Source organism: Anabrus simplex, chromosome 6 (assembly GCF_040414725.1).
Source record: "Anabrus simplex isolate iqAnaSimp1 chromosome 6, ASM4041472v1, whole genome shotgun sequence".
NCBI lineage: Eukaryota > Metazoa > Arthropoda > Insecta > Orthoptera > Tettigoniidae > Anabrus > Anabrus simplex.
The window spans coordinates 115,479,410-115,505,750 of record NC_090270.1 but is presented as its reverse complement, the minus strand read 5'-3'; the positions used below and the strand labels follow the sequence as shown (position 1 = coordinate 115,505,750).

General features: G+C 38.9%; 2 protein-coding genes across 2 annotated transcripts in view; one reads left to right on the top strand and one right to left on the bottom strand.

Annotated features, from left to right (window-relative positions):
• Positions 1 to 20,374, bottom strand: part of Rac1 (ras-related protein Rac1) — a 136,775-nt gene extending 116,401 nt beyond the window's left edge. Inside the window, exon 1 of the mRNA XM_067149884.2 lies at positions 20,240 to 20,374. Coding sequence (XP_067005985.1) covers positions 20,240 to 20,274 — 35 coding nt within the window. The 5' untranslated portion in view covers positions 20,275 to 20,374. The remainder of the gene's footprint in view (positions 1 to 20,239) is intronic.
• A 117-nt stretch (positions 20,375 to 20,491) lies between these two features.
• The window catches only part of LOC136875888 (WD repeat-containing protein 13), a 94,343-nt gene continuing 88,493 nt past the window's right edge, over positions 20,492 to 26,341 (top strand). The window contains exons 1-3 of the mRNA XM_068228331.1: positions 20,492 to 20,777; positions 20,959 to 21,014; positions 21,131 to 21,253. Coding sequence (XP_068084432.1) covers positions 20,696 to 20,777; positions 20,959 to 21,014; positions 21,131 to 21,253 — 261 coding nt within the window. The 5' untranslated portion in view covers positions 20,492 to 20,695. The remainder of the gene's footprint in view (positions 20,778 to 20,958; positions 21,015 to 21,130; positions 21,254 to 26,341) is intronic.

Genomic DNA, 26,341 nt, shown 5'->3' with positions numbered 1-26,341 from the left:
CATAGTTTGTGTGAAATGACAAACACAGCGTTTTATTAATATAGTTTTTTTTAGGGGCTTTACGTCGCACCGACGATGGGATAGGAAAGGCCTAGGAGTTGGAAAGAAGTGGCCGTGGCCTTAAGGTACACCCCAGCATTTGCCTGGTGTGAAAATGGGAAACCACGGAAAACCATCTTCAGGGCTGCCGATAGTGGGATTCGAACCTACTATCTCCCGGATGCAAGCTCACAGCCGCGCGCCTCTACGCGCACGGCCAACTCGCCCGGTAATAATATAGGCTTATTCCATCCCAATTCTTATGTATAGAATTCAATTAGGATGTCTAAGAAGCATGAAAGGACCAATGACCTAGCTGTTATGCCCCTTTTAACAACAAGCAGCAGCAGAAGCAAGAAAAATCTGCAAGAACTCCTCTGAAAAGGAATGCAATGTTACCTCGCTACAAAGATCAATTCAGAAGGCTATCATAAATCGCTACGAAGTATTGAAAAAGGAAATTATCAACGATGAGGACATCACTCATAGTGATACAGAACTTATGAAAAAGAGTTACAAGATTAACGGTTGAGAGTTTACTGAATATCTTGATTTATCACTTAGGCCATACTTGGGTAAAGGAACCTCCATTATTGAGGTTAGTTTGTTATGGTTATGTCTGGCAATTTCAGTATGTAACTAGTCAAGTTGGCAGCAATGATGAGCCATTAAAAAAAAAAAAAAAAAAAAAAAAAAAAGAGAGAACAGAGCACTGATATTTGCTTTTTAGTGTATAGCCTTACTCTAAGCTTAGCCTACAAGGAATACAAAGCCTGCTCACTCGCAGTGTTCTCTTCGGAAATAGTGTCCGCCTGGCAGTGCGCGTCTTGAACGCTGCAGCGCTAGTACACCACCTCACATCAGCACTTAGTAGCATTGGTAACGGGAGTTAAAACCAGCACAAATTGACCTCTATACTATATTTCCTGTATATTATATACATTACTGAGCAGAATGAAGTAGAAAATAATTAATGTTCACCTTTTACCCCTAGGAGTTCAATTCAGCTGTGGATTTTCATTTCAGATAACACATAACTGTCGAAATTTATGTCTGGCATTAAAACGACATACGGTCTGCAATAGATATTTTTCTACCGCACCATAGATTTTCAGTGAAAAGGAACAACTTTATTTTCCTTGATATTTTCTTCTCATAAATTGTTTTTCTTATCGAGAAGTATTCTCAGCGATACTCATCTGCCATGCCATTAGCGTAGTTAGTGACAGAGAGGTGCAGAAACTTCTGCAGTATTATTCTGCTTTGTTCCTCAGGATGATCACTTTTCCCACACTGTAGAATAGGATTTTTAGCAACACGTGGCAACAGTATTTCGGTTAATGTTTGTGCTGTTTTTGGACTGCCCAGCGTTACCGATAACATTTCGTCCCTTACTTGCGCCAGTTTCATCAGCAGTGAAACAAAACTTGGCTTTGGATACCTGAGACCACCTCTGTCTTTGATTTTTATTAATGACGTTAGTGGAAATGGACTCTGGATACTACTAATTTTATCAACACACTCTTGACATGGCATGTGGTCTTCGACAACTCTTATCAAATACCCTCCAATATATGCCATTGCAGCACTCGACGGAGCGGTCACTAAGGTTCCATAACTTATTCTTGGTACCACCTACACAACAGAATAAGGAAATTATCAGAATAGGAGCAATAATAATAAGTAACCTAATTTTTGCCGTCTCATGGTCTGCGTATTTACTGTACCATACCTGGTCTGTTTATTGCTTTAATCCATAATTCCCTAGTTGGCTCTTAGCAAGGGAATTTATGGAAACTAGTTCCAGGAACTTTATTTCTAGAACCTTGTTTACAAAACGGAACGCAGCAGTACACCAGCGTAATATGATTGACGTATTTTAACCATATACTTTTCCCATTTGGCCAGTGTGTGAATTAAGCAGAAGGTGTCAGGTTCCAATTTATCCTCAATTTACAAGAGTTTACCCGTTTCACATCGGATGGTAAAATTATATTCTGGGACGTTTGCAGCAAGAGATGAGTGAAACTTGTTTTATATTTCCCCATAACGAATTATTATCACTTTAACAAAATCAACACGGTGTTTTAAATAATGCATATTAAGATACGTAAAACTGCAGCTGCCTAAAAATACTGTAGAGCCTATTTGAGAGTCTGTTTTAGGCAGTTAAAATAACATTTTAGCACCTAAAAATCCGAGGTCTAGTAATCACTGTATCAACAAACACAAACACCAGTCCCCGAGCCAGAAGAATTAATTAGACGTGATTATAATCACCCATCCGGCCGGCAATCGAATCTGGGACCTTCTGACCCGAAGGCATCAACGCTGACCATTCAGCCAAGGATACAGACAAAACAAAATCATTATTGAGTTTCATTATTTATATCGGTATTAACATTCAACTTTCGTCACCAGTAAGCATACAGTGTGTAGAAATACCACCAACCGAGGTGTTCATGTGAGGTTGAATTGCAGCGCCTCTAGCGGCAAATGTAGCATCCACAGGGCGGACAGCTATGAGTGGCTATTGGGCAGGCTTTGTATTCTTGTAGGCTAAGCTCTAAGTCAAATCATTAGTCATGTATGGAATGTAGAATGGTTAGGTTCTCTCTACTACTCTATATGCAGTGTGAAGACCTTCAAATTTCTGTTTTATTATCTACCCCATGGTCGCTCAAAAATTGCCTTCTCCAAATTCTCAGCTTCTGTACTGTATTAGGAATGAAACATACTTTTTAATATTGTAATTAGATTTTAAGCTGGATTATGTTACATAAATATGTAGACTAGCAATAAAAAACAAATAAGTATTGGAAGATGGGATTCTCCATTCCACCTAACCTTAGTTCGGTACTCTACCTACTTTAAAACTTGTCAAATAATTCATTCTGTTGAAAGGTTTATATAGGCCTACATAATTATATCAACACCTGGATTTTCAAAATTTCTACATACTGAAAAGTTGGCAGCAATGATAAGCCATTAAAAAAAATAGAGCGGCAATATTTGCTTTTTAGTGTATAGCCTTACTTGTGTGCAGAATATTAAAATTAAGAGCTGGGTTCCCATAATTTCAGTACCTCGATATTCAAAATGTATCAATAAACAATGAGCTCGACAGATTGTTAATACAGAATTTTAAATTAATATTGTCAATTTGACCCAAGTAGCATATTTTATAGTGGTCGCAAGGAACACAGGACTCATTCATAAGCTTCCAAATAGCAGGGTAGCAAGAAATTGAGTGTGCTTCTAAGCCAGACCATCAACTCCATAGTAAAATAGGCCTTCCTTCTCATATTTCAGCAAAAGGTCTGATGCTATTATGTCACAATTTCTTTTGAAGTGTCATACAAGGGCAATAAAACGTGCTGAATAGCAACTTGAAGATAATGTACTAATTTAAAATATTGTTTTGTTTCACTTATCAAAGATACAGAGAAGACATGCTCTGTCTAGAGAATAACCCCAGTTCTAAGAGAAACTTTTATTTTTTACTATTTCCTTTATGTCGTACTGACACAGAGAGGTCTTATGGTGACGATGGGACAGGAAAGGGCTAGGAGTTGGAAGGAAGCAACCGTGGCCTTAATTAAGGTACAGCAGGTATTTGCCTGATGTGTAAATGGGAAACCACGCAAAACCATCTTCAGGGCTGCAAACAGTGAAGTTCGAACCCACTATCCCCCGGATGCAAGCTGATAGCTACACGAACCAAGCCGTGCAATCACTTGCTTGGTCTTAACATAATCAGTAACAATAAGAGACTTACTAAACGTATCATGTGATCGGTTAACTATCAAAACACAAGCAACCTACTGCAGCAATACAGTGTGTTTCAAAAATGCACAGCAAAACTGCATGTGATTACAGTTTTAAGAGGAAGCTGGATTCCTCGTACATAGTGCAGACAAAATTATGTTTATATGAGCCCAGATGACAAAATATAAATATCATGTTTCCGTACTAACAGCTACACTAATATTTTTGAAATCGCTTAAATTGTGACAAATGTGAAATTTAAGCTTTTTTTAAATTCACACTAACCATAAGGTATTGAATAAGGAGGATATTGTTCAAAAATAAATCATTATTATAGTGATTTAAAGAATATGAGTCCAGAATCTCAAGTACCGTAAGCTGGAATGTTATTTGTTAGATGTACTTCTAGAAAGACGGCACCCCTCCATATTTTAGTCTTCACATCTGTAAGCACCTTAATTCATGCCATCCTGGTTATTAGATACATAAAGGTGGACCAATCACTTAGCCTTCGTCACCCTCACCTGATCTTAAGCTTCTTTGCATTAGGGTACTTAAAATTCGGTGTACGTAACTGCTGTAGAGGATCGAGCATGACAGTGGGTTGGGATTTCACTTCTTTTAAGATAACAATCAGTGTGTGTCACTACAGGAAATTCTAGCAAGTAACATTCCAGCTTATGATACTTGGAAGTCTGATATATCAGTCTTTTTCTTCCACTGCATTTCTCATACACTGTGGGTTATGGGTGTGAACAGCGACGAACATGTGGATTTGGCTGTCTTACGGCCAGATAGTTTTCCTGACGCCAAACCTATATGGAACAATCAATTCCAAACTGAGTGCTTCTGTAATATTGGTGTGGTGTGTGATTACGAAGTAAAGTGTACTGGGACAAATACAAACATCTATTCCCCAAGCTAGAGGAATTAACGAGATGTAGTTAAAATCTCCGACCTGGCTGAAAATTGAACTGACAGCTTCGACACTGACCGTTCAGCTAAGAACCTGGACCACAACTTCTCCGGCTTATCCAAGGTATTTCTGGGTTCGCTGGAGCCACCCGGCTCATTCTGGGTTTTGGCGTGAGGTTTAAGGCCAGATGCCCTTTCAGATACCACAAACTTGGTCATCGAGGTGGAAAGCCAGTAGCTAAGGCACTATGCTAATCACCCCCCCCCCCCCCCGACCCCTCCCATTTTGCCATCATTTTTGAAACACCCTGCACTGTACATCAGCGTATGAAACCTGACTTTCGTTTTGGGTTATTATTCTCCAATAAGTTATTTTGAAGTGAAAAAAGATACCATGGCCTACTTTCTTTGGATAACAGGAGTGAAATTTGGAAATATTTTTTCAATTGAATTTGTGCAACGTTTCTTGCAAGGTGAAAAAATGTTGTAATGCCAGCAACTTACAGAAACATGTCACCTCAGTTCATACTTCAGATATAGGCATTAAAAAGGTGATTTTGGGCAAAAGTGCATCTTTCTAGAGTGAAGCAACTAGCAGAGTTCAAGGTTCTTAATTCATTATTTTTTGCATTTTGTTACCAACATTTCTAAGGCACTGACAACCTCTAGTTACTATATTTACGCTGATGACTTGCCGATTTACAAATACTCCCATCCATGTAACATCAGAGGAACTATACTAGAACTAAATTTTTAACCATCATCTCTTTGTAATAGGGCTATACAAAACTGACTCGAAATCAACCCTGAAAACACCCACATCATAATAGGACAGTAAAATGCTTTTAACTTGTATCAGAAGTATGAAACCTACTTGATGTCACATTACATGTCACAGACGTCGTACTGAATAAAACAGTTTAAAAAATCTTGGTGTTATATTGGAAGGAGGTCTCTTGTGAAAGGGCATGTAAAATACACCTGTTGAAGTGCATGTCCCCCATCTGTTGCAAAGAGCCAGAAAATTCCTGCCTCTAGCAACAAAAGTTAATATAATCAACATTTTAATATAGCTCCTATTTGACTACTGTGCTGCATATAACAATCCTAACACACAATTAGTCAATAGGCTACAGAAAGTCCATCATTCCTGTATTCATTTCATTTTCAGTGCAAAACCATGTCAATGTCTCTCTTCATATCTCAGTCTATGCTAAACTTTCAAAAAACAAGGCAACTTCTTGGTCAGTATGTACGGTACCTTGCATACTCTATATAATTCTTCCTAATAATAAAAACTGTGTGTAACATATCACATCTTACTTTTCTTAAATCATTCCACAAAGCCTTGGTTCTAGGCATTCCAGTTCATATCCTATTATGGGTCTTCCAGACAGGCAAAGATTGTGAAGTATGTGCTGGAGTTCTTTCTGTTGGCAGACTCCAGTCAGACAGTATGGACTGTTGCTGGCCTAGCGTTAGTAACGAAACTCCTTCAAGATGTTTTTTGCTACTTGCTTTACGTTGCACCGACACATGTCTTATGGTGACGATGGGATAGGAAAAGCCTAGGGAGTGGAAGGAAGCAGCCGTGGCCTTAATTAAGGTACAGCTCCAGCATTTGCCTGGTGTGAAAATGGGAAACCACAGAAAACCACCTTCAGGGCTGCCGACAGTGGGGCTCGAACCCACTATCTCCCAATTACTGGATACTGGGCACACTTAAGCGACTGCAGCTATCGAGCTCGGTGCCTTCAAGATCTGAAACTCTGTTGTACTACTTCATGACCATAGAGAGGATGACTGTTGTCAGAGTTTCTCAGTTTCATTTGCTACTTGCTGTCGGATTGCATGTGGAGCTATGCCACAAGTCATAATAGTCTTAATTGTAAGCTAAGTCATCTATGTTTTATGGAGTTATTTTCACTGAGGAAGAGAACAGACAATTTTCTCGAAACATGTATGAGTAGACAAATGTAACAAAGGTTTTTCTAAAATAAACTATATCGTATTGACAATGCAGACTCCCATTAAATTCCTGATTTTCAGTGTAATGAGATTGATGATAAAGTCAATACGGACCAAAAGAGACCATAAAAATTATTAAATTTTCCTGAATAAGGCAGGGTTACAATCCTAGCTAGCACCTAAGAAACAAAAGCTTGCTGATGAGCAGAGGATGTACAACCTTGCATTTGCAGAGGATAATATACAATGTGATTGGCTGAATGTCATATTCTCTGACAAGAGAAAGTTTTCCTCAGCAAACGGTTGGCTGGTACGCGTGTTTTGCCCGTTCAGCACCCGACACAATCCAGCAAACATGGCCGAGCATTGGCGCTATGGCTGTGCATCTGCTGCTCTCACAGGATAGGACTGCTGCACAGAATCGAGCTACATCTCACCACCAAGCAATATGTGCTCATTTTAGAGGACATTAGGCCCATTCTATGAGGATGCTTCATCATACTGGTGTTATACAATTTTAGCAGTAACCATCTCCTATCAACAAGTCCCAATTAGTTTAGGAATGGTTTGCAAGGCAAGGTCAGATCAAGCTTATTGACTGACCGCCTTGTAGGACACGGAAGAATCCCATCGAGAACCTGTGGGCCGAGAAAAAGAGATTAATGGTGGAGACCTGCCCTGATCCCACGCGAAATACAAAAGACATTCTCTGGAATGTTGTCATTGAAGCCTGGGATGAGGCAGCAGGGGAATATAATACGTATCCTTCTGTCCTACTTGATTTCATTGCCACACACCTGGAAGAGGTCACTCACAGTCGATACTGACATGGTAAAAACAAAGGAAGTATGTAACTCACCATAGCCGTATAAGTAGGTGTTGGAATTAAAATATTTTTTCCCACTGATACTCTAATACCAGAGGCAAGCAGCAGAACCGACCACCTTCACTGACAGAGCCTGCACGTTTGGGAGGCACTTCACAAAACTATAACACGACCATCGGACAAAATATAGTGCATATATTACGACTAATGTGGTCGCTGGATAGATACATAATGTCCCAGGCTGAGAGAAATAACAAGCCATGCCCCGTTACTGTATAACGGTGGTGGTCAACGGGTCGACCGTGACCGACTAGTCTATTGGCAAGCCATGAAAAGTAGCCCGCGGTGGATCTGTATCTTATTGAATTCATAGATTACCGGTACTTCTATTATTCTATGGTTCCCTTTGGTGGGCTAGTGAACAAACAACAATGTGGGACGAACAGTTTTTATTTATTATTTATGTCTTACTGTGAGCCAAGTGTTGCACTTCCTAAACAGTATTAATGTTAATGTAGAACTGTTCATCAGAGATTCAACAGTGAATTTCCCATGGGTAGTGAACTTCGAAAAGCCAAGTTTCTGAGCTGAAGAAAACGTTGAGCACTCGGCAGTCGAGTTTTATGAAAGTCGGCAGCCGGTCAAAGGCAGTAACATTACCATCCATTATGATCGCCGATATTTGTCTGAAACAAAACATTTGAGGATGATGACATCATCGAAGAAGCTTTCTTTAAAGCAGGAGACGTACTTTTTCAGCGATTTTAAAAATGAAGTGGGAATACTTTCAACTACAGAACATATTTCTCTTTCATGGAACACTGATGAGGGCGCCGAGGAAGTGATTTGGATGGCACGTTGCAGGAAGACTACATGAATGCAGTTTACTGTGTGTGAACTTTGATGATCCTAGTGATTTTATTGACACAGCAGTAATGCATTTTCCTGATATGACCTCAAGAGAATATCTGCTAATAGTTATCGTCTTGAAGGGCCAAACAATAGGTGAAGACATTTACAGTGGTTTCAAAGATTATATTACTAAGAAAATTTCCGATACACGAGTTAGTGTCCATTACAACAGATGGCCCTCCTCCAGCAATGACTGGAAATAAAACTGGTTTCACTGCACTCTGCAAGAATGATGAAGATATACCTACATTCACATTGTACTACTGTACGATTATTCATCAGCAAGTTGTAAGTTAAAAAATTCTGAATTCAGATTAAATTTTGATCCCAGCATCCAAAATTGTAGCCTTTGTGGCTCATTCAGCAGCGTGCTGGCCTCTCATAGCTGGGTTCTGTGGTTCAAATCCTGGTCACTCCATGTGAGATTTGTGCTGGACAAAGCAGGGGCAGGACAGGTTTTCTCCAGATACTCCAGTTTTCACTGTCATATTTCATTCCAGCAACACACTCTAATATAATTTCATTTGTCATTCATTAATCACTGCTCCAGAGGAGTATGACAGGCTTCAGCAGCTGGCACAACTCCTATCCTCGCTGCTAGATGGGGGCTTCATTCATTCCATTCCAGACCCGGTCGAATGACTGGAAACAGGCTGTGGATTTTCATCCAAAATTGTCAACTAGTTTTGTGCCAGGAGTTTACAAAGACAAACTGCAAGCTTTGCTCTAATAATGTGGAGCTGATCATTGAGATCTCCTCTTGCATACAAGGGTATATTGACTCAGTCCGGCTGTATCTTTAAGAAGGTTTACATATGGATGATGAGCGCAGGAATAAAAGCGCCTACAGTTTCCAGTGTTTTGATTTGCACTTTTGGAATTTCAAACAAGATATACAGAGTTCTTTTGGTTAGCATACATTTCAACTTTCATGGCATTTCCATTCAAGCACCTGGAAAATGAATGCGAGAATAAACCATGTTAAAATGTTGGAATTAGTGGAAGGAGATCCCAGTCAAATAGAATAAGTTTGGGCTGGGAAGACTTGGGAGAAAGGAGACAAGCTGCTCGACTAAGTGGTATGTGAAAGATGTTGATTATAAATTTATAATTTATAATGTCCAATAACGGACCAACTATATTGGTGTTATAAATTTACTCATTCGGAACAAATATTTCAGGTTCCCTATGGGAACCAACATGTTTATCATCTGATGGCCAGGCAAGCATCAATTTTTGAAAATGAGAGTCTCTCATAGTGCACTGGCACTGCTGGTGGCTTCAAGTAGCCTACGCAGTGGCCTCCACGGTATGCACTAGCCATGCGTCTTGGTAGGTGTGCTATTTACCAACTCATGAGCCCAACTTAGCACACTGGGGCGAAACGCTGGCAAACAAGAATAAGTTAGCTGGAAAATTTATAATGTCCAATAACGAACCAACTACATTGGTATTAAGGGGTATGTTCGAAGCTGTCTGGAGAGATGGCATGGAATGACATCAGTAGATAAATAAGTTTGAGTAGTGTCTTTAACCACTCAACGTGGAGTGCCGTACACTGCACGCAGACTCCCCAACGCTCTCTGTCGTGGAATGACGTGCATTGCACGCGCATAGCAGCTTCTGATTTGTGCTTATATATAGCAAACATTTCTTTAACTGTTACAAATGTAGTAAGATATATTTACAGACAGAGCATCGATCTTTCATTTGATACATATATCTATAGAGTTTTTATCGATTACATATGATATAATTTGCAAACAAATTTTTATTTTTTATTTCACCTATTCAAAAAAATTGATTTTGTGCTGTTAGAAATTCATATTAATACAACACTACATTAAAGAAGACAGGTTTCACTCGGTTTCCGAGCATTCCCAGCCTTTGTAACTTATCTCATTGTTAATTTGCTTTTAACTAATTTGTACTTAATTCTGACCCTAAAAACTGGCTATTTGCTTTACATCGCACCGACACAGATAGGTCTTATGGCGACGATGGGATAGGAAAGGCCTAGGAATGGAAAGGAAGCGGCCGTGGCCTTAATTAAGGTACAACCCCAGCATATGCTAATTAAGGTACAACCCCAGCATTTGCCTGGTGTGAAAATGGGAAACCACGGAAAACCATCTTCAGGGCTGCCGACAGTGGATCGAACCCACTATCTCCCGATTACTGACCCTAAAAACTAAGTGGTAAAATACGTAAACATACGCATTTGTAAACACAATGGACAGTTTAACAATTTAAAACGACAGTGCTAAAATTGGGATATACACTGAAGAAAATGGAAATTGCAACACCCAGAAGGAGTGATGCTACATTGCTGCAATTGAACATGCAGGACGAGTGTTCGGTTGTGATCCGATGATTACACTTTCAGGTCCCTCTGACCGCAAGTTTGGACAACAATCAATACAGGATGTGCCCACCACGAGCTGCAATACATTGATGAATTCGTTGAAGCATGGAGTCAATAAGGCCCTGGATCGCTTCCTGAGGAATTGTGGCCCATGCGTGCTGCACTGCACGGGTCAGTTGTTCCAGAATTGTGGGTGGTTGAGGACGGTTGGTCAGCTGTCGACCCATCATGTCTCCCACACATGCTCAATAGGACTGAGGTCCGGGGATCTGGTGAGCCATTCTAAGGTTGTGATGTCGTGGAAAGCTTCTCTAGAGATGCGTGCAGTGTAAACCCGGACAATGTCCTGCTGAAACATCCCATTAGCAATGTTCGTCATCATAGGGACAACCACTGGATTGAGTACCCTATCAACGTACTGTCAAGCAGTCATAGTGCCCTCAACAAGCACTGATTATGATTTCACATTAAAACCAATAGCTCCCCAGACCATAATGCTTGGTGTTGGCCCTGTGTGCCTCTCGACAGTAAGATTGTGACAGCCCCTCTCCCCGGTACGTCGGTGCACACGATTCCGGCGATCATTGCGGGCAAGACAGACGCACGATTCATCACTAAAGACGACCCTATGCCATTCGTCGACCCACGTCGATCTTCCTCGAGACCAGGCCAGCCTTACACATCGCTGTTGTGGGGTCAATGGAACACCTTCTGCAGGGACACGGGTTCGTAAGCCAGCTGCACGCAGGCGATTACTAACTGTTTGTTGTGTAACGTGGGGTGCCACAGCTGCTCGACTTTGCGCTGCTGTTGCATGGGGTTCCATCCGAGCCATCCGAATGATGCGGCGATCCCCTCTCACAGTTGTCTGTCGCGCTGGGCCTGTGCCAGGTCTACGAGTGTGGGTACCTTCATTTGACCACTGCTGCCATGCACGTATCGTAGATGCCTGTCGGCCAACATGTGCAGCGACAGTCCTTAGCGATAATCCAGCCTTACACAGCCCAATTATCCGAGCCCTCTCAAACGGCGACAGTTCTCGATAGCATGCTCTTCTCTGTCTCGAGGCATGTTTGACGGGGAACACTTCACTGCACAGACTGCAAGTCAACTACGCTACACCAGAGTCCGTATACTGGAGTTGATTCCTCCGCGACCAATCACGTGGGGAGACCTGTAGCAACAATCCAATGGGTCTGAAACTTTGATCATTTACATACCTACATGGCATCGTTCCATATCTTGAAAATCAACACAAACGACCAATGCCTTCATGGTGTTGCAATTTCCATTTTTCTTAAGTGTACATTGATTCTAATAACACTGATGTCCAAAACACAGTAATATCTTCACAGTAATGAGATTTGGCTAAATTTCTCAAATTCTTTGTTTTTTAAAAACAATTGTTAGTTTACTTATTGTATTAAAATTTGAGTCGTAAATTCTGTTAAAACTCAATAGTGTCTAAAAAGTCTTAAAATGCGTGTCAAAGAGGTTGGAAATATTCTGCATCATGTACTGGTTTGAGGCATGCTTCTGTAATGTATTAGTGTAAGCGGTAAAATGCAACTTGTTGGTAGTTTCCTCGAACTGGTCTTGATTTGATGAGCAGATTTTACATTGGAAGCAGTTTGTTGTTGACATCATGGCAGGTAAACGTTTTCTTGTGATCGCGAATTTGAAAATTAACGATGTTTTACCGAATGATGATATGGAAAGTTTAGTTTCATTAAGCAAAGACTAGTATATATAATTTGAGAGTGAAAGTAGTGATTGTGACACTGATGTTGCTTTTGATACACGGGAAAATATCGGCCGTAATGTTATTGACGGTAGGTTTGTGTGAGAAGACATGGATAATTATAGAGTTTAACGTTAAGAATTTCATACTTAGGTTCCGTATTGAAACAAGATTTACATCAAGGAAAGGACAATAATTTCCACCTTTTCAATACTATATATTGTGTGAAAGTTTTACATAACAGTTAAAACATCACAACTTTTGTACATTCGGTACCGGTTTCGACAGATTCCCTGTCATCATCAGCCAAGAATAATTAAACAAAGACAAGTATAGATCATGACTCTTATGGTGTGATTACAATGGTGGATTAAAAATATACATTATATGTTTAAAATAGTATATACATACACAAATTGAGGTCAGTAAAATAGGCATATTTCTATAAGGTGTACACCTTAATATTTCTAATTAAAAGGTTAGCTTGTTGATGTAATATATAGTAAAATTTGATTGTAGGCTTAAATCTGTAATATTTTAACTTTTTGACCAGTTGATTCGTTGAAGTCATGTAGCCATGTTTGACACATTAAAAAGGTAAACAAACATTTTGTCAAATGGTGTTCCACATAAAATATGTACAATAAAATTCAATTGGAGCTTCAACTTGGACTCAAGAAAGGAAGAATTATATTAAATGTTCAATGCAAGCAGAAATAGATGAGTTAATTTTTCACTACGTATTGATGTTGATAGTTAGAATGTCCATTGAACAGTTCAATATGTCTACTTGTATTCTGGAATGTTGGTTTACGTTATTTTGAGGAAATAGTGATTGAGGTTCTTGCTAAGGTGGTACTTGAAGATCTTGTGTTGTAAATTGTGAATGCATAAATAGTTGGGAAAGATCCTGATCCAAGTCGGAACCTACAAGAAATAAAACGCGATTTAAAGTTATATGAGAATCGGAAGGAGTTAAAATTCGCGAAATATTAGCGAAATAAAGGACTCACCTCAGGTGCCAAGTTGATAGTAGCTATATCAAAGTGGAACTAACAGGCTGAATGTGAAGAGACGGACCTCTGAAGGAAGCAAGGAGGGGCGGAGTTACTGAGTAAGGGGAAGGAGGCGCGGTGGAGGCGGGACTATAATCGGATGGGCGCGGACGGCGGTAGGGGTAATATGTAAGCGTGTTATGGATTGTTTTGAAGATAGATCGATTTTTGGGTATTTTAAGATTGTTCAATATTTTGATAAACGTATCAAATAAAATCGTAGGTTTGTCGGATAAATCATTGAGATTAAAATTTTAATTACGATACTGATCAAGTGAGATGTAAAATTGTTCAGTGAAATCAAGTATAGGACCTTTATTTATTATTTCAATGATGTCTATATCGTGGTCTATGCCATAAAATTTGTGTTTATAGTCGTGTATATGTTGGCCTACTGCGGAAAATTTTCTGTATTTAATTGCATTTACATGTTCTGTATATCTGATTTTGAACGATCTACCGGTCTGTCCGAGGTAGGTACTGAGACAGTCGTTGCAATGAAATCTATAGACACCTGACTTTTCAAAAGGGTTGGAAGAGTTGATTGAGTTAGAGTTGTGTAAAATGTCTAGGTTTCTATTATTAGTTCTGAAGGAAATGTTAATATTTTGCTTCTTAAATATATTTGTAATATTATGGATATTGCGGTTATAGGTAAAAGTTGAAAAAGTTTTTGATTTAGTAGTTTGTTTTATTAGGTTCGATTTTGGGCGATGTCTGAATTTGTTGATTATATTTTCTATAAAATTCTTATTGTAGCCATTATGAAATGCGGTATTGCGTATGGTGTTTAATTCTTTATTAAGGTATGATTTCGACATAGGAATACTGAATGCTCGGTGTACTAGGCTATTGTAGGTAGCCCGTTTATGATTAGGGGGATGAGTCGAGTCCTGTTGTATTGTCGTAGCAGTATGTAGCAGTAGCAGTATAGAGGGCAAAGGGAAATATTTATGGCAAATTATGGGTCTCAGAAAGCTGCAAAAAACTGCTTATATCCTGTGTGAAAATTTTCAGTAGTTTTCTACTGTCGAGTTCGTAAAGAATAGGCAGATATTTACGCTCAACATCACATGCGATCACATGGTATGATATTTCCGTTCCGATCGAGGGTAAATGAATGTGTACCAGTTACTGTGGAGGAAATTTGTGTAGTTTTTGCATTGTGTATGTTAATGAGCATAGTACAAAAACCTGTATTGAGATCTTATTTCTCAAAAAATCCGGGTACTAGCTACTTTTATATTTGGTTCAGTCATATCTCTTGTTTGATTTGAAAGCTCAGAAGAATCCTCCACTTCATTGACCTTGGATAATTCCAGTAAATTATGCTGTTTGTGTATTTATGCACTAACAACAAACTGAACATTTTGGTAAAATCCATTGAACCGCTTGTCATTTACGCCCGATTAACTAAAAGCCTACACTCATAGCATGTTTCGTGCTATACTCCTCCCGCAGCACAGGGTAGCCAGGTAGTGAACGTCGTCCCATGCTGAGAGGTTAAAAGTAGGAAAGATCAGAATATGAAGATAAATGTGGAATTCAAGAGGACAAATTGGGCATTCATTTATAGGAAGGGGAGTTAGGTGTAAGGGAGATGTTCAACAAATTTCCAATTTCTTTGCAATCATTTAAGAAAAGGCTATGAAAACAACAGGTAGGGAATATGCCACCTGGGTGATTGCCCAAAATCAGTAGTGATTGATTGATTGAATCAATCAATGAAAAAAAAAAAAAAAACCAGTTAAGTTTACACTGGAATATTTAACTGAAAGCAAGAGCTATTGATAGCAACACATTAAAGGGGGTATAGTGCATATTCCTGTCCCTGAAATCACTATAAAATTTGTCACAAATGGAACATAATAATTGCTTTTACAAATATCAAGTAAAAACTCTGCAGCAAATTAAGAAATATTTTTGGAGAATATTATGTATACATACTTTACCACTTTACAAGTACATTTGGTGTTACGCTCACAGTGACACACGTATGTCTTTTGTCTTACACTTTCAACAATTTTGTGTGTGATCTCTGTGTTCACTGAAGTTCTTTGCTTTCGTTTCATTGGTTCAGTTGTCAATGACATTATTTCCTGAATTGTATCGCGATATGCAATATTTAATAGGCGACAAAATGGTATGGCCAATGTACTTAAGACGGCACCAGCAGCGAATGGACAAAGATAATGAGAATCCACAGACATAGCACTCCCATTCCACGGTGCTAGCCCTGGACCTGAAGAAAGTAACAAAAGAGGGCACCAGCAGCGGAGTAAGACATAAATCAGTCCTGTCTACAAGCCTTAAGTATGTTTTCATATTTCTCAAATAACGACGGTATTTCTTAATTTGCCGCAGATTTTTCACTTGATATGTGTTAAAGCAATTATGTTCCATTTGTGACAAATTTTATAGTGATATTTCAGGGATACGAATGCGCATCGTACCCCACCAAAGGTCTGGAAATTACAGACTCAAAAATCCTATCCATATACAGTAAAACTTGCTCAAAGCGGAATTGCAAGGGTCCGAGTTTCTTTTCCAAATTAGACGAGCTTCCGGATTGAACAAAATTATACAAAAAGGTTCACAAATTACTTACCCCTGATCCATTAGTCAAGTTTTAGTGATGCAAATCTCAGTAACAATATCTTGATGTACAGTAGGTTTTTATTACTCTCGCATTAGCCTGCACTGTAACACACTCAACATATTATGTACTGTATGTACCGGTACTCAATGAAAACCGGACAATTTCTGCCTTATTCCACACGCTTAATAGACAAACTACAGTATAGATATACTGTAGCACATACTGTATAACACAATTCTGCCTTATTCAACATGTTTAATAAACAAACTACAGTATACATATAACATATTACACACAATACTGTATTTGTCAAATTATTCCTTCTTCCACATTGTCTAACAAAGAAATCTGTTTCACCTTCCTTGATGTTATGTCTTTCTCAATGCAGTCTTTAGGGCTGTACAGTAGCTCAAGTCGCAGTGAATTTGACTTGACAGCAAATTTCATAATGCCCCTTACACACTCAATAGCTTGTTCATGATTGCATATTTTTTCCTGATTTTCTCTTTCCTCTTTCTTTTCCTGGTCTTCATCCCTTGGATTATGATCATCTTCACTCTCTGTACGGCGGATCTTCAGAAGCTGTACAGAAGACTGGAAACTGTAGTCAGTAACAAGCTGGTCGTTGCTGTGAATGTATTCGTCTAGGCCTACATTACATGCGAAATTCTGTTGGTTCAGCATAGACATCTGTGCAGCATTAAGAGTCACTTCCTCAGGTGTGACGACGTCATAATTTTCTGCAAATCGTGCTTTTGCAAAACACTTTACGACTGTTTGAGATTTGATGTGCTTCATAGTCAAACTGATCCAGTTGACAGCATCTAGTATGGAAACCGAGCGTGCAAGGGAGTAGGTGTTGTCAGCTGTATCAACATTCTTGCATCAATAAATGCCTGTAGTGAGATTTAAAAGTGTAAATCACTCCTTGGTCCAAATGTTGAACAACGCTGGTTATGTTAGGTGGAAACCAAGCTAGCTGGACAATGGAAAGCAACACGTGTGTGACAAGTGGCATTGTCGAGAAAAGAAATAACTTTCCAATTTTCCTTCTTCATCCTACAGTTAAGTTCAATCAGCCATTCTTCCATTAGAGCACTGGTGATCCAGGCTTTCCCATTGCTCCTCTATGTTACCGGAAGCTTGAGCAAGTCCAAGTTTTTAAAACACCTTGGATTTGCTGATTTCCTGATTACCAGGGACTTTTCCATTTCCCCCTCCAAGTTACCGCACAGCAGTACTGTAAGTCTTTCTTCCGACATTTTACCCCCACCACACTTTTCCCCACGAAGGGCAAGTGACTTTAACGGCAAGACTAAAAAAAAAAACGATCCTGTTTCATCGACATTGAAAATGTCTTTAGGTTTATAGCCAGAAATTAAATTTTGCAGCTACGATTTCCACTCGGCTACTACATTTCCATCCACATCTTTGGACTCTCCACCGACTTCATTCCATACGATATTGTGTCTTGTTCTGAAACTCTCCAGCCAACCAGGTGATGCTTTAAAGGCGGTGTTGCCAAGTGATTTAGTAATGACAAGAGCCTCATTCTGTAGCATAGGTCTACTAACCGGAAGATTTCTCGAACGGGCATTGACGAACCTTTCCCAAACTAAATCGTTGATTTCTTCATTGCCTGTTACCCTAGATTTCCTCTTCATGTGTCCATTTTCCTCCATCCACTGGTTAGTAATGTCGTCCTTATATTATAGTCTCAATCTTGAGTTTTTTCACATATGAAACGCGACAATTTCACACACAGACTTTTCCTTTCCATTCGCTTCAATAACTTTCACTTTCTTGTTCAGTATCAGTGAAGTATATTTCTTAGCCATCTTCAAAACTGACACAAATTTACGGATGGGCCACAAAGTTATTGAAGCTCGCTTTCTGCATCGGAAAGTGTAATTTAACTTTGAATGAAAAGTATTTATTAACTGAAACATGGATGTTAAAACAGGTTCTGTGTTGTAGATCAGTGTATGGAAACAATACTTTCAAATCAGCTGATTCGATTTGGTAATGCAGTTCTGCTGTTTTATGTAATTATATCATGTTCTTTCTTATATTTATTTAGCGCACAGCAAAAAAATCTACATACATATACAACTGAATATATTACAATAACAAGAAAACTATTTCGTATAAGGATGTCCAGCCCTTCCAACCACTCAAACACTACCTCTGATGGTACGCTATACAGACGTCAGCCATGCTACCCAAGTAAGCACGTAGCCTAGCTTACAGTTGCCAACGATGTAAGTGATTGTTTGCCATGAAGCATCACAGTTCACATTCCGGTGACGTTATGCAGTTCCACTAGTAGAGTGCATCTTCCATGGCATGTCCGAACTCTGTTAAGAGTGACCCACTGCCTGTGTGGTAGATGGAATCCACTAATAATTTGCACAATGGAAAATACGTTGTGAAGGGATAAGTCTGTTGAAGATTCCCAACGGTCTTTCCAAACATTTACAGCGTTGAAGTTGTTACGGGTCATGTCAGCAGCATCACGCAAGGGTGGATGGTGTGACTTCGAGAAACTTTCTTTAAAAAAATCTGTCTATAGTTCAATGAGAGAATTCATGTAAACCACACTGTGTTATGTGAAAAAACTTTCTATTCACGAGTATAACAATAATAATAGCCTAATAATGGTGTATGGTTTCCAAAGAGGCCTAGTGTATGTCTTTCGAGTTGATGCAGTCTCGGTGACCTGAACATTTTTTTAGGATGGGGACCTACCTACGGTGAATTCAAATGAAGAAGACAGCACACACACACCTAGCTCCCGAGCCATCGGAATGAACCAATGAAAGTTCAAATCCCATATCCGAATTGAACCCGGGACTAAAGGCCAGCATGCTAACCATTCAGTTGTAAAGCCGGACTATTTAAGAGTGACAATGGCAGATTATATGCTGCCTGCTGTGTAACTTCAGTGGTGAAGAAGTGATGATCCAAACCCTAGACTGGACTTAATTCCACTTTACATGTGTTGGATATGCTAGCAAGAAGACATCAATGTCATTACATCAACACCTTACATCTACTATACTCTTACACAGAAAATAAATAATACGGTAATCTACTACAAGTTACCAACCCTGCATTTCCTGTCTAGAAATATCGGCTGGCACTGTGGAAGAACGTGCAGCTCTCGCAATGGATAATACAGTCATATGAGAGGACACAAATATACAACTGTGCTCAAACGATCAAGATATGGACACAAACCTACTCGCATTGAGCCTTTGCTCATTATCTTCCTTCATTAGTAGGCTAGTGGGTTATCCTTCAATTGTGTGTATGACCATGCTTGTACTCAAGACTTACAGAACATACACATCCAGTTGAAAGTAAATCCAATTTAATTACTGTGAGTAAGCAAATAACTAACAAAGGCCTAGTAGTGTGTTCAAAAATGTACCATATTTATAAACTGACTGCACACACGATTAAGAAAAGTCTTCAAAAACAGAAGTGTCTAGAGAAGATGAATATTGTTTCAAGATTTGGGGCCTACCTAATAATGTGCATAATAGTAGCAATGGTATGCGTTCCTGTGATAAACTTCACAAAATTCATCGAGAACCACTAGCATTCCACATCAGAGGACTGATACCATAAAAGAACAGTAAAACCTATGGAGATACTAGACAATACTAACGAAGTGTGCCCTCACACAGTCCCCAAAGGATAATTAATGGAATACACAAATGAATTCCAATCCCGTTTTCCTTTCATACGGTACGTAACCTCCGTCATGACAGGATGATCTGTCGTTTTAAAACACGGGTCGAAATGATCACATATTCGGGACTGAACCACCACACAGAACAAAAATAAATTAATTTTAATCCTGTTATCGCATGTGTTAAACCATACCTACCATTTGAATACACAATTTAACAGATCAATTGCACAAACACAGTGGATGCTATACTCCAGGACGATTACTTGTAGACACAACGATCACAAACTAACAAACTGATGGCAATACCACAATGACTTTCAGTATTAATGACGATGGAGCAATTACACTTACCCATCACCAACCACCACACACTTAATCGCTTGCATTTTCACAACAATCGACACGTCCACCTAACTCCTAGAAGGAAATAAGCGTCAATGGGCGGGGAGTTAAATATGGTGGCATGCTACTGTAGTCAAATCCAAGGCCATCAAGTAACGTGAAGAAGACTGTGACACTTTCCACCAAACAAAAAGTTGTATATGATTTTATCTTTTGAAATACATCATGTATATAAAACAATATTTAATAACATTTAGGACATGTAAAATCGTAAATAACTTTCATAATTATCAATGACTTATTTAGTTTTGATATCCAGACTGCTAGAAACAAATTTCCCTATATCAATCTGAAGTGAAGTATTCATCAGCACTGCCATCTGTATCACGAGAGATTTTTTTCTCTCTCATTGTTGCACCTGATCACCCCAGTTCAAGACCCTTTAAATACGTCACTGCTGTAAACATGGCTACTGTTTGGCAACAGCAGGTGTTTGCACTTGATGCAAGATACAATGCACATCGTGCTCCTAATCACCCTAATTTTAGTACGTATAAAGCTCTAAATAGAAAAAATTTTATTACGTCTTATTTTACGTACCGTCCCGGGTTGAGTGTGTTTTTATCATGCTTTGATAGGAATTGAGGGTTATGTGTCTACTCATAAATTGCAGTGCAGCAAAAATATTTAAGAATAGAATAGCTAATAACGTATTTCTTTCTTTTGAGGAACGTTATATATAAGGAGAAGGAGTCAACTTTTAAGAGAATATAGCCGAACGGAGGTAAAGAAACTACAGTTATTTATACTAGTCTGTAAACAAATAGAGTTTCGGATGTATGTATTCTGCCTTCCTTCGTCTGTAAAAGAATAACTTGAAATTCCCCCTTTGTGTTTCAGGATCCGACATTTAGAAAACAATACCTCAAACTACGCGGCCTTCTACTTCAGCAACGGTATGGAGTTAACTGCGATCAAAACAGTATACGAAGTAGAAGCATTAGTGCTAAAAGCAGCAGTCGGGTAAGTAGCAAGACGGTGCCACACAACCTAATTGTGGTATATCATCATCATCATCATCATCATCATCCTAAACCATCTCCAGTTTCCCGGGTGTGGTATATGAGCCTTCTCCATCTCATCCTGTCCTTGTACCATTCCTCCTCCACCAACTTGTACCAATCATTACCTTTCAGCAGTACATCATTCTTAACTAAATCTATCCATTTCCTTCATGGCCTTCCCATAGGTCATCTTCCTTCTACTTTTCTGTCAAATTCTTGCAGTTCTGTTAACTGGCATCCTCTTCATGTGACCAAACCACTTCAGTCTTGATATCTGAATCTTATTGAGAAGAGAATCATCTATTCCTACTTCTTCTCTAATTTTCTCATTCCTAATCTTGTCTTTCCTGGTTTTCTGGATCATAGTGCATAGGAATTCCATTGCAGCTGCCTGGAGTTTGGAATTATCTCTGTTGGTCAGTATTGTGGTTTCGAGACTGTTTGTAAGAATTGGTGTATAATAGGACTTGTATAATGTCATTTTTGTTTTCATAGGTATTTGCTCATCCCACAGCAGGTGTCTTACCTGGTGGTAAAATTGTGTTGCCTTACTGATTCAGTTGTTCACCTCATGTTTTGCTAGGTTGTCATTTGATAGAACGCTACCCAAGTATTTGAAAACTAGAACACTGTCCAGTTGGGCTTCATTTAACATGACTATTGATTCTGCTCCTTCCCCATACACTTTTATTACCACCGACTTGGTTTTATTGATGTTTAAACCATATTTCTTAAACTCCTCATTCCAGCTTTGCATTCTCTCTCCCAATTCTGCTTCTAAGTCACTCCAGAATGCAACATCATTGTGGTATACTGGTACCATATTCATTTGCGGAAGAGTAATGGCACTGGAATCACAACGATCTCATTAGAAGAGATTTTAAACTTTTTGATTTAAAGAGGATTTACTGTTTCTCACCAGAATTGGATAATATGAACTCTTGGATAGAGCTGAGATTAGACTACTTGTATAAAAGAAAGTATGCTGATGATAAAAATAAAGTTCTACTGGATGTTTTATGTCAGAGTGTTGTTATAAATAATAAAGAGTTTATTGCGGCCGAATGGCCATAGTGATACATAAATGTCATATTCTTTTTAGAATTCGACCTACATAGTAATACAGCATATTTCCTAGTTCTGGGCAATTGTGTCACTCCTTGCTATATTCCACTATTGACCTGGTTCAGTTTGAGCACGTGGTTATGTGGTAAGTTCCGCATGTATTGTTACATAGTTCACACACGCAATTTTCATCTGGATCATGAAACACTTTTCGGGAGCAAATCTCGTGGTGGAAACCATGAACTGCAAGCCTGGTCACGACTTGCCTCATTTCACACAGAGGTTGCGTCCATCTTCTGTCTAGCATTATAGCTTAATAATTATTATTTACACAGAAAAGCGCACAATGTGCAGGGGTATAAACTTAATCACTACAAAGTTTTGTCAGAGAACATGGTCTCTTCGGGCACTCCAGTGCGTGGTAACGACCACAGAACTTCTCACACCATCGACATACACAGTCATGGTTCGGATCATGAAATCTAGGTAAACACATGCCTTGTGATGGAAGCCATGGACAGCTGCACGGGTCACTGTATGTCTGAGGTCGAAGCAACTCTGACACCAATTGACTGTTGTCATTGCATCCGTTATATAGAAATCACTCCAAATTTTTGTCTTCTTTAATTTTAAACCTAGCTCGATAGCTGCAGTTGCTTAAGTGCGGTCAGTATCCAGTATTCGGGAGATAGTAGGTTCAAACCCCACTGTCGGCAGCCCTGAAGATGGTTTTCCATGGTTTCCCATTTTCACACCAGGCAAATGCTGGGGCTGTGCCTCAATTAAGGCCATGGCCGCTTCCTTCCCACTCCTAGCCCCTTCCTATCCCATCGTCGCCATAAGACCTATCTGTGTCGGTGCGACGTAAAGCAACTTGCAAAAAAAAAAAACTTTAATTTTAATTCATGTAAGAGCTTCTGATATGCCTTTGTTGATTGTAGAGTCATTGTATGTCGCAAATCCTCAATGAAGAAAGGTTCTCGGGTCAGTTCATACACAAGTCTAGAGGGTGTGTATTTAGATCCACATAGGGCTCTTTTAAGGAAAATTGCTTTCACCCTTTCTATCTCTTTTAGATCTTTCTTTTTCAGGAAGGTCCAAATTGTTTCAATGCCGTAAGTGACAGTTGGAGTAACTTTGAGGCGGAAGAGTTTCAAGGCCGTTCTGATTGACAGTTGACTAAGGTGATCTATGTCATTTATTGCTATGATTGCAGCCAGAGTCCTTTCCTTCATATGAGCTGTAAATGTGGTTCCAGAAGTGTCTGAAAAGTCATTCCGAGATACTTGAATGTATTGACAATCCGTAAAGGTGAACCTTCGTAGCGTATTATGTCTGATGCTAGCTTAATAATTATCAGATTGCTTTCTGTTTAGGCCTACTATTTGAAAATAATTTTTGCTTGTATTTTCTTTCCTTTGTTTTTTTTTTTTTTAATATAGTAAAAGTGGATAAAGTGGCAAACAAGGCAAGAGCCAGAAAATTAGATCTGACCTACAAGCTAATACAGAACAGGTATAACAAATGGGCAATATCCTACAACATTCCTTTCCAACTAATACGCTCACCTCAACACGCCCAACAGCAAAGAGCCATACCCATTACAAACTCTTACCACATCAAAGAAGTTGGTCTAATGACGCCTACAAAAACTTCAATATAGCCTACGGCACCAACATTTCCAACTACTATTATCTCAAAAGGAACCAGACCATATGAAAATTCTCCAGTATTTATGAGCAAATAAATGAAAATCAATATTTTATAACTTCAAGAACCAACGACCATTACCATTGCTCAACTTTCCATAATTTGTTTTTAAACAATACGCCATCTGACAACTAAATGGAATGTGTTTTCTGAGTTTTATCTCTATTGTAATATCTTTTAATATGTCATAATCGTCATATAATTATCATGTTTTTAGACTCCAATATTATCACAAATATTGTCAAATAACAGTATACGACATTTTATATTGTAATAGTGTTTAACAATCTCCAATACATTTTAAACGACATAGTTTTTAACAGCATTCTTCAATTTTTTCCAATCAGGTACCTGATCTATCCTAAGGTGAAAAATGTGGCTGATGATGCCTACTATTGATGGGCGAAACATATACCATATAATATATTAATTTCATGTTAACAATTTTGTTAAGGACTATGTCCTAATTTTTAAAATTGTATTGTATTGAATAGGTGGATGAATTATAAAACATTCAAGTGTTATTTAATACAATCCTTTGGTGATCTGCCTCCAGGAGTCTCTGCTTTGGGCATGATGACTTGCTTGCTATAAGCTCATCCTGGTCAAGCTCTTGATCCATCGTAACAGTGCATATCCTCTAGGTCTTTGGCTGTCGACTTTTCTCTCTGTGATAAGTATTTCCATTGCCTCCTGTTTTCTGGCAATATGACCAAAATATCTGAGTTGTTTTTGGTTGATATGGGTCGACAGTCTTATTCTGATCCGAACTGTTGCAGGATCGATTCATTAGTACGGTGTGCTGTCCATGGTATTTGCAGCAATCTCCTATAGCACCACATTTCTAGAGCATCAATCCTGCGGCGATCTGCCATCTTTATCGTCCAAGTTTCTGCTGCATAGGTCGCAATAGGAAAGATCAGAATTAAATTTAAAATATATTGTGGTTCTACCTATTCAGTACAAGAGAACTTATTAATGCAAGGTTACATTATAAGTCAATAATTAATAAGTTTTCTTGTATTGAATAGGTGGAACCACAATATATTTTTAATTTAGTTGTAATCTCAGTTCAATATGGACCAAATGAAATTCTTATCATTCAAGGAAAGATCAGAGTTCGAATGAGGGTGAGCTTTGTCTTGGAAGTGATGGAGGTGTCTTTCCAGATGCGAGTAAATTTTGCTGTTGAATTTCTCGCAATCGCAATGCGCTTACGGATCTCAGGTTCACAGTCTCCAGTATTTGTGATAATAGATCCCAGATACTCGAAGCGGCTGACAACCTCATAATCAGCAATTCTTGTCTTGGGGTGGGAAGCTGCCCCTAAAGGCAGAAGAGCCACTGGATGGCCAATGGCATAGAATTGGGAAGGCAAGGGGAAACCACCTGATTGTCATCCCATGAGCACATCATGCAGAGTCAAAACTGAATATTTCCTAACATGTGTAAATAAAGAAAATAAGTACTTATAATATTGTACTTCAGTCCATGAGTCATAGCTATGAAGAAAAGAACACTGTTCAGTTCATTGCCTCATCAATCAGGATTCTGTGGTATTGGCAGGAAAACAGTGACACAAACATTTAGGCAGGAATCTCAAAAGTGAATTGTAATCACCAAAGCAATTTTTAAATTTGTTTCTCATAACAGTTTAGGAAAAATAATGAAGCAATACCCAACAGTGTCAAACAGCGCCCATAGATGCTGAGGGTTAAGATAAATATTAGGTGTTTGAATTTTGTTGGAATTTATTAAGAACTTGTTTGTTGTAAACCATTCAGTGGCTGATATCTTTTTTTTTTAATTTTTTTTTTTTTTTTTTACAATTGGCTTTACGTTGCACCGACACAGATAGGTCTTACGGCAACGATGGGACAGGAAAGGGCTAGGAGTGGGAAGGAAGCGGCCGTGGCCTTAATTAAGGTACAGCCCCAGCATTTGCCTGGTGTTAAAATGGGGAAACCACGGAAAAAGTTGCTGAATACAGGGTATCCTTTGTTAGCCGTATCTTCATCTAGGCCCCTTTAAAAAACAATCATCATCATCATCAACATATCTTCATCTACATTATTAGCGTTTGTTATGAAAGTTGTGTTGCCACAAATAAAACTTAATTGGCTGTAGAGTTCACATTGTGAACAGGATCATTTATTAACACCAGGAGTAAAAAATGGTCCTAACACCGAGCCCTGTGGGACACCATGATTTAATGTGAAGTTTAGATGAGCTCACGTCACAACTTCTATTGTTTGTTACGACGGCCTAGGTA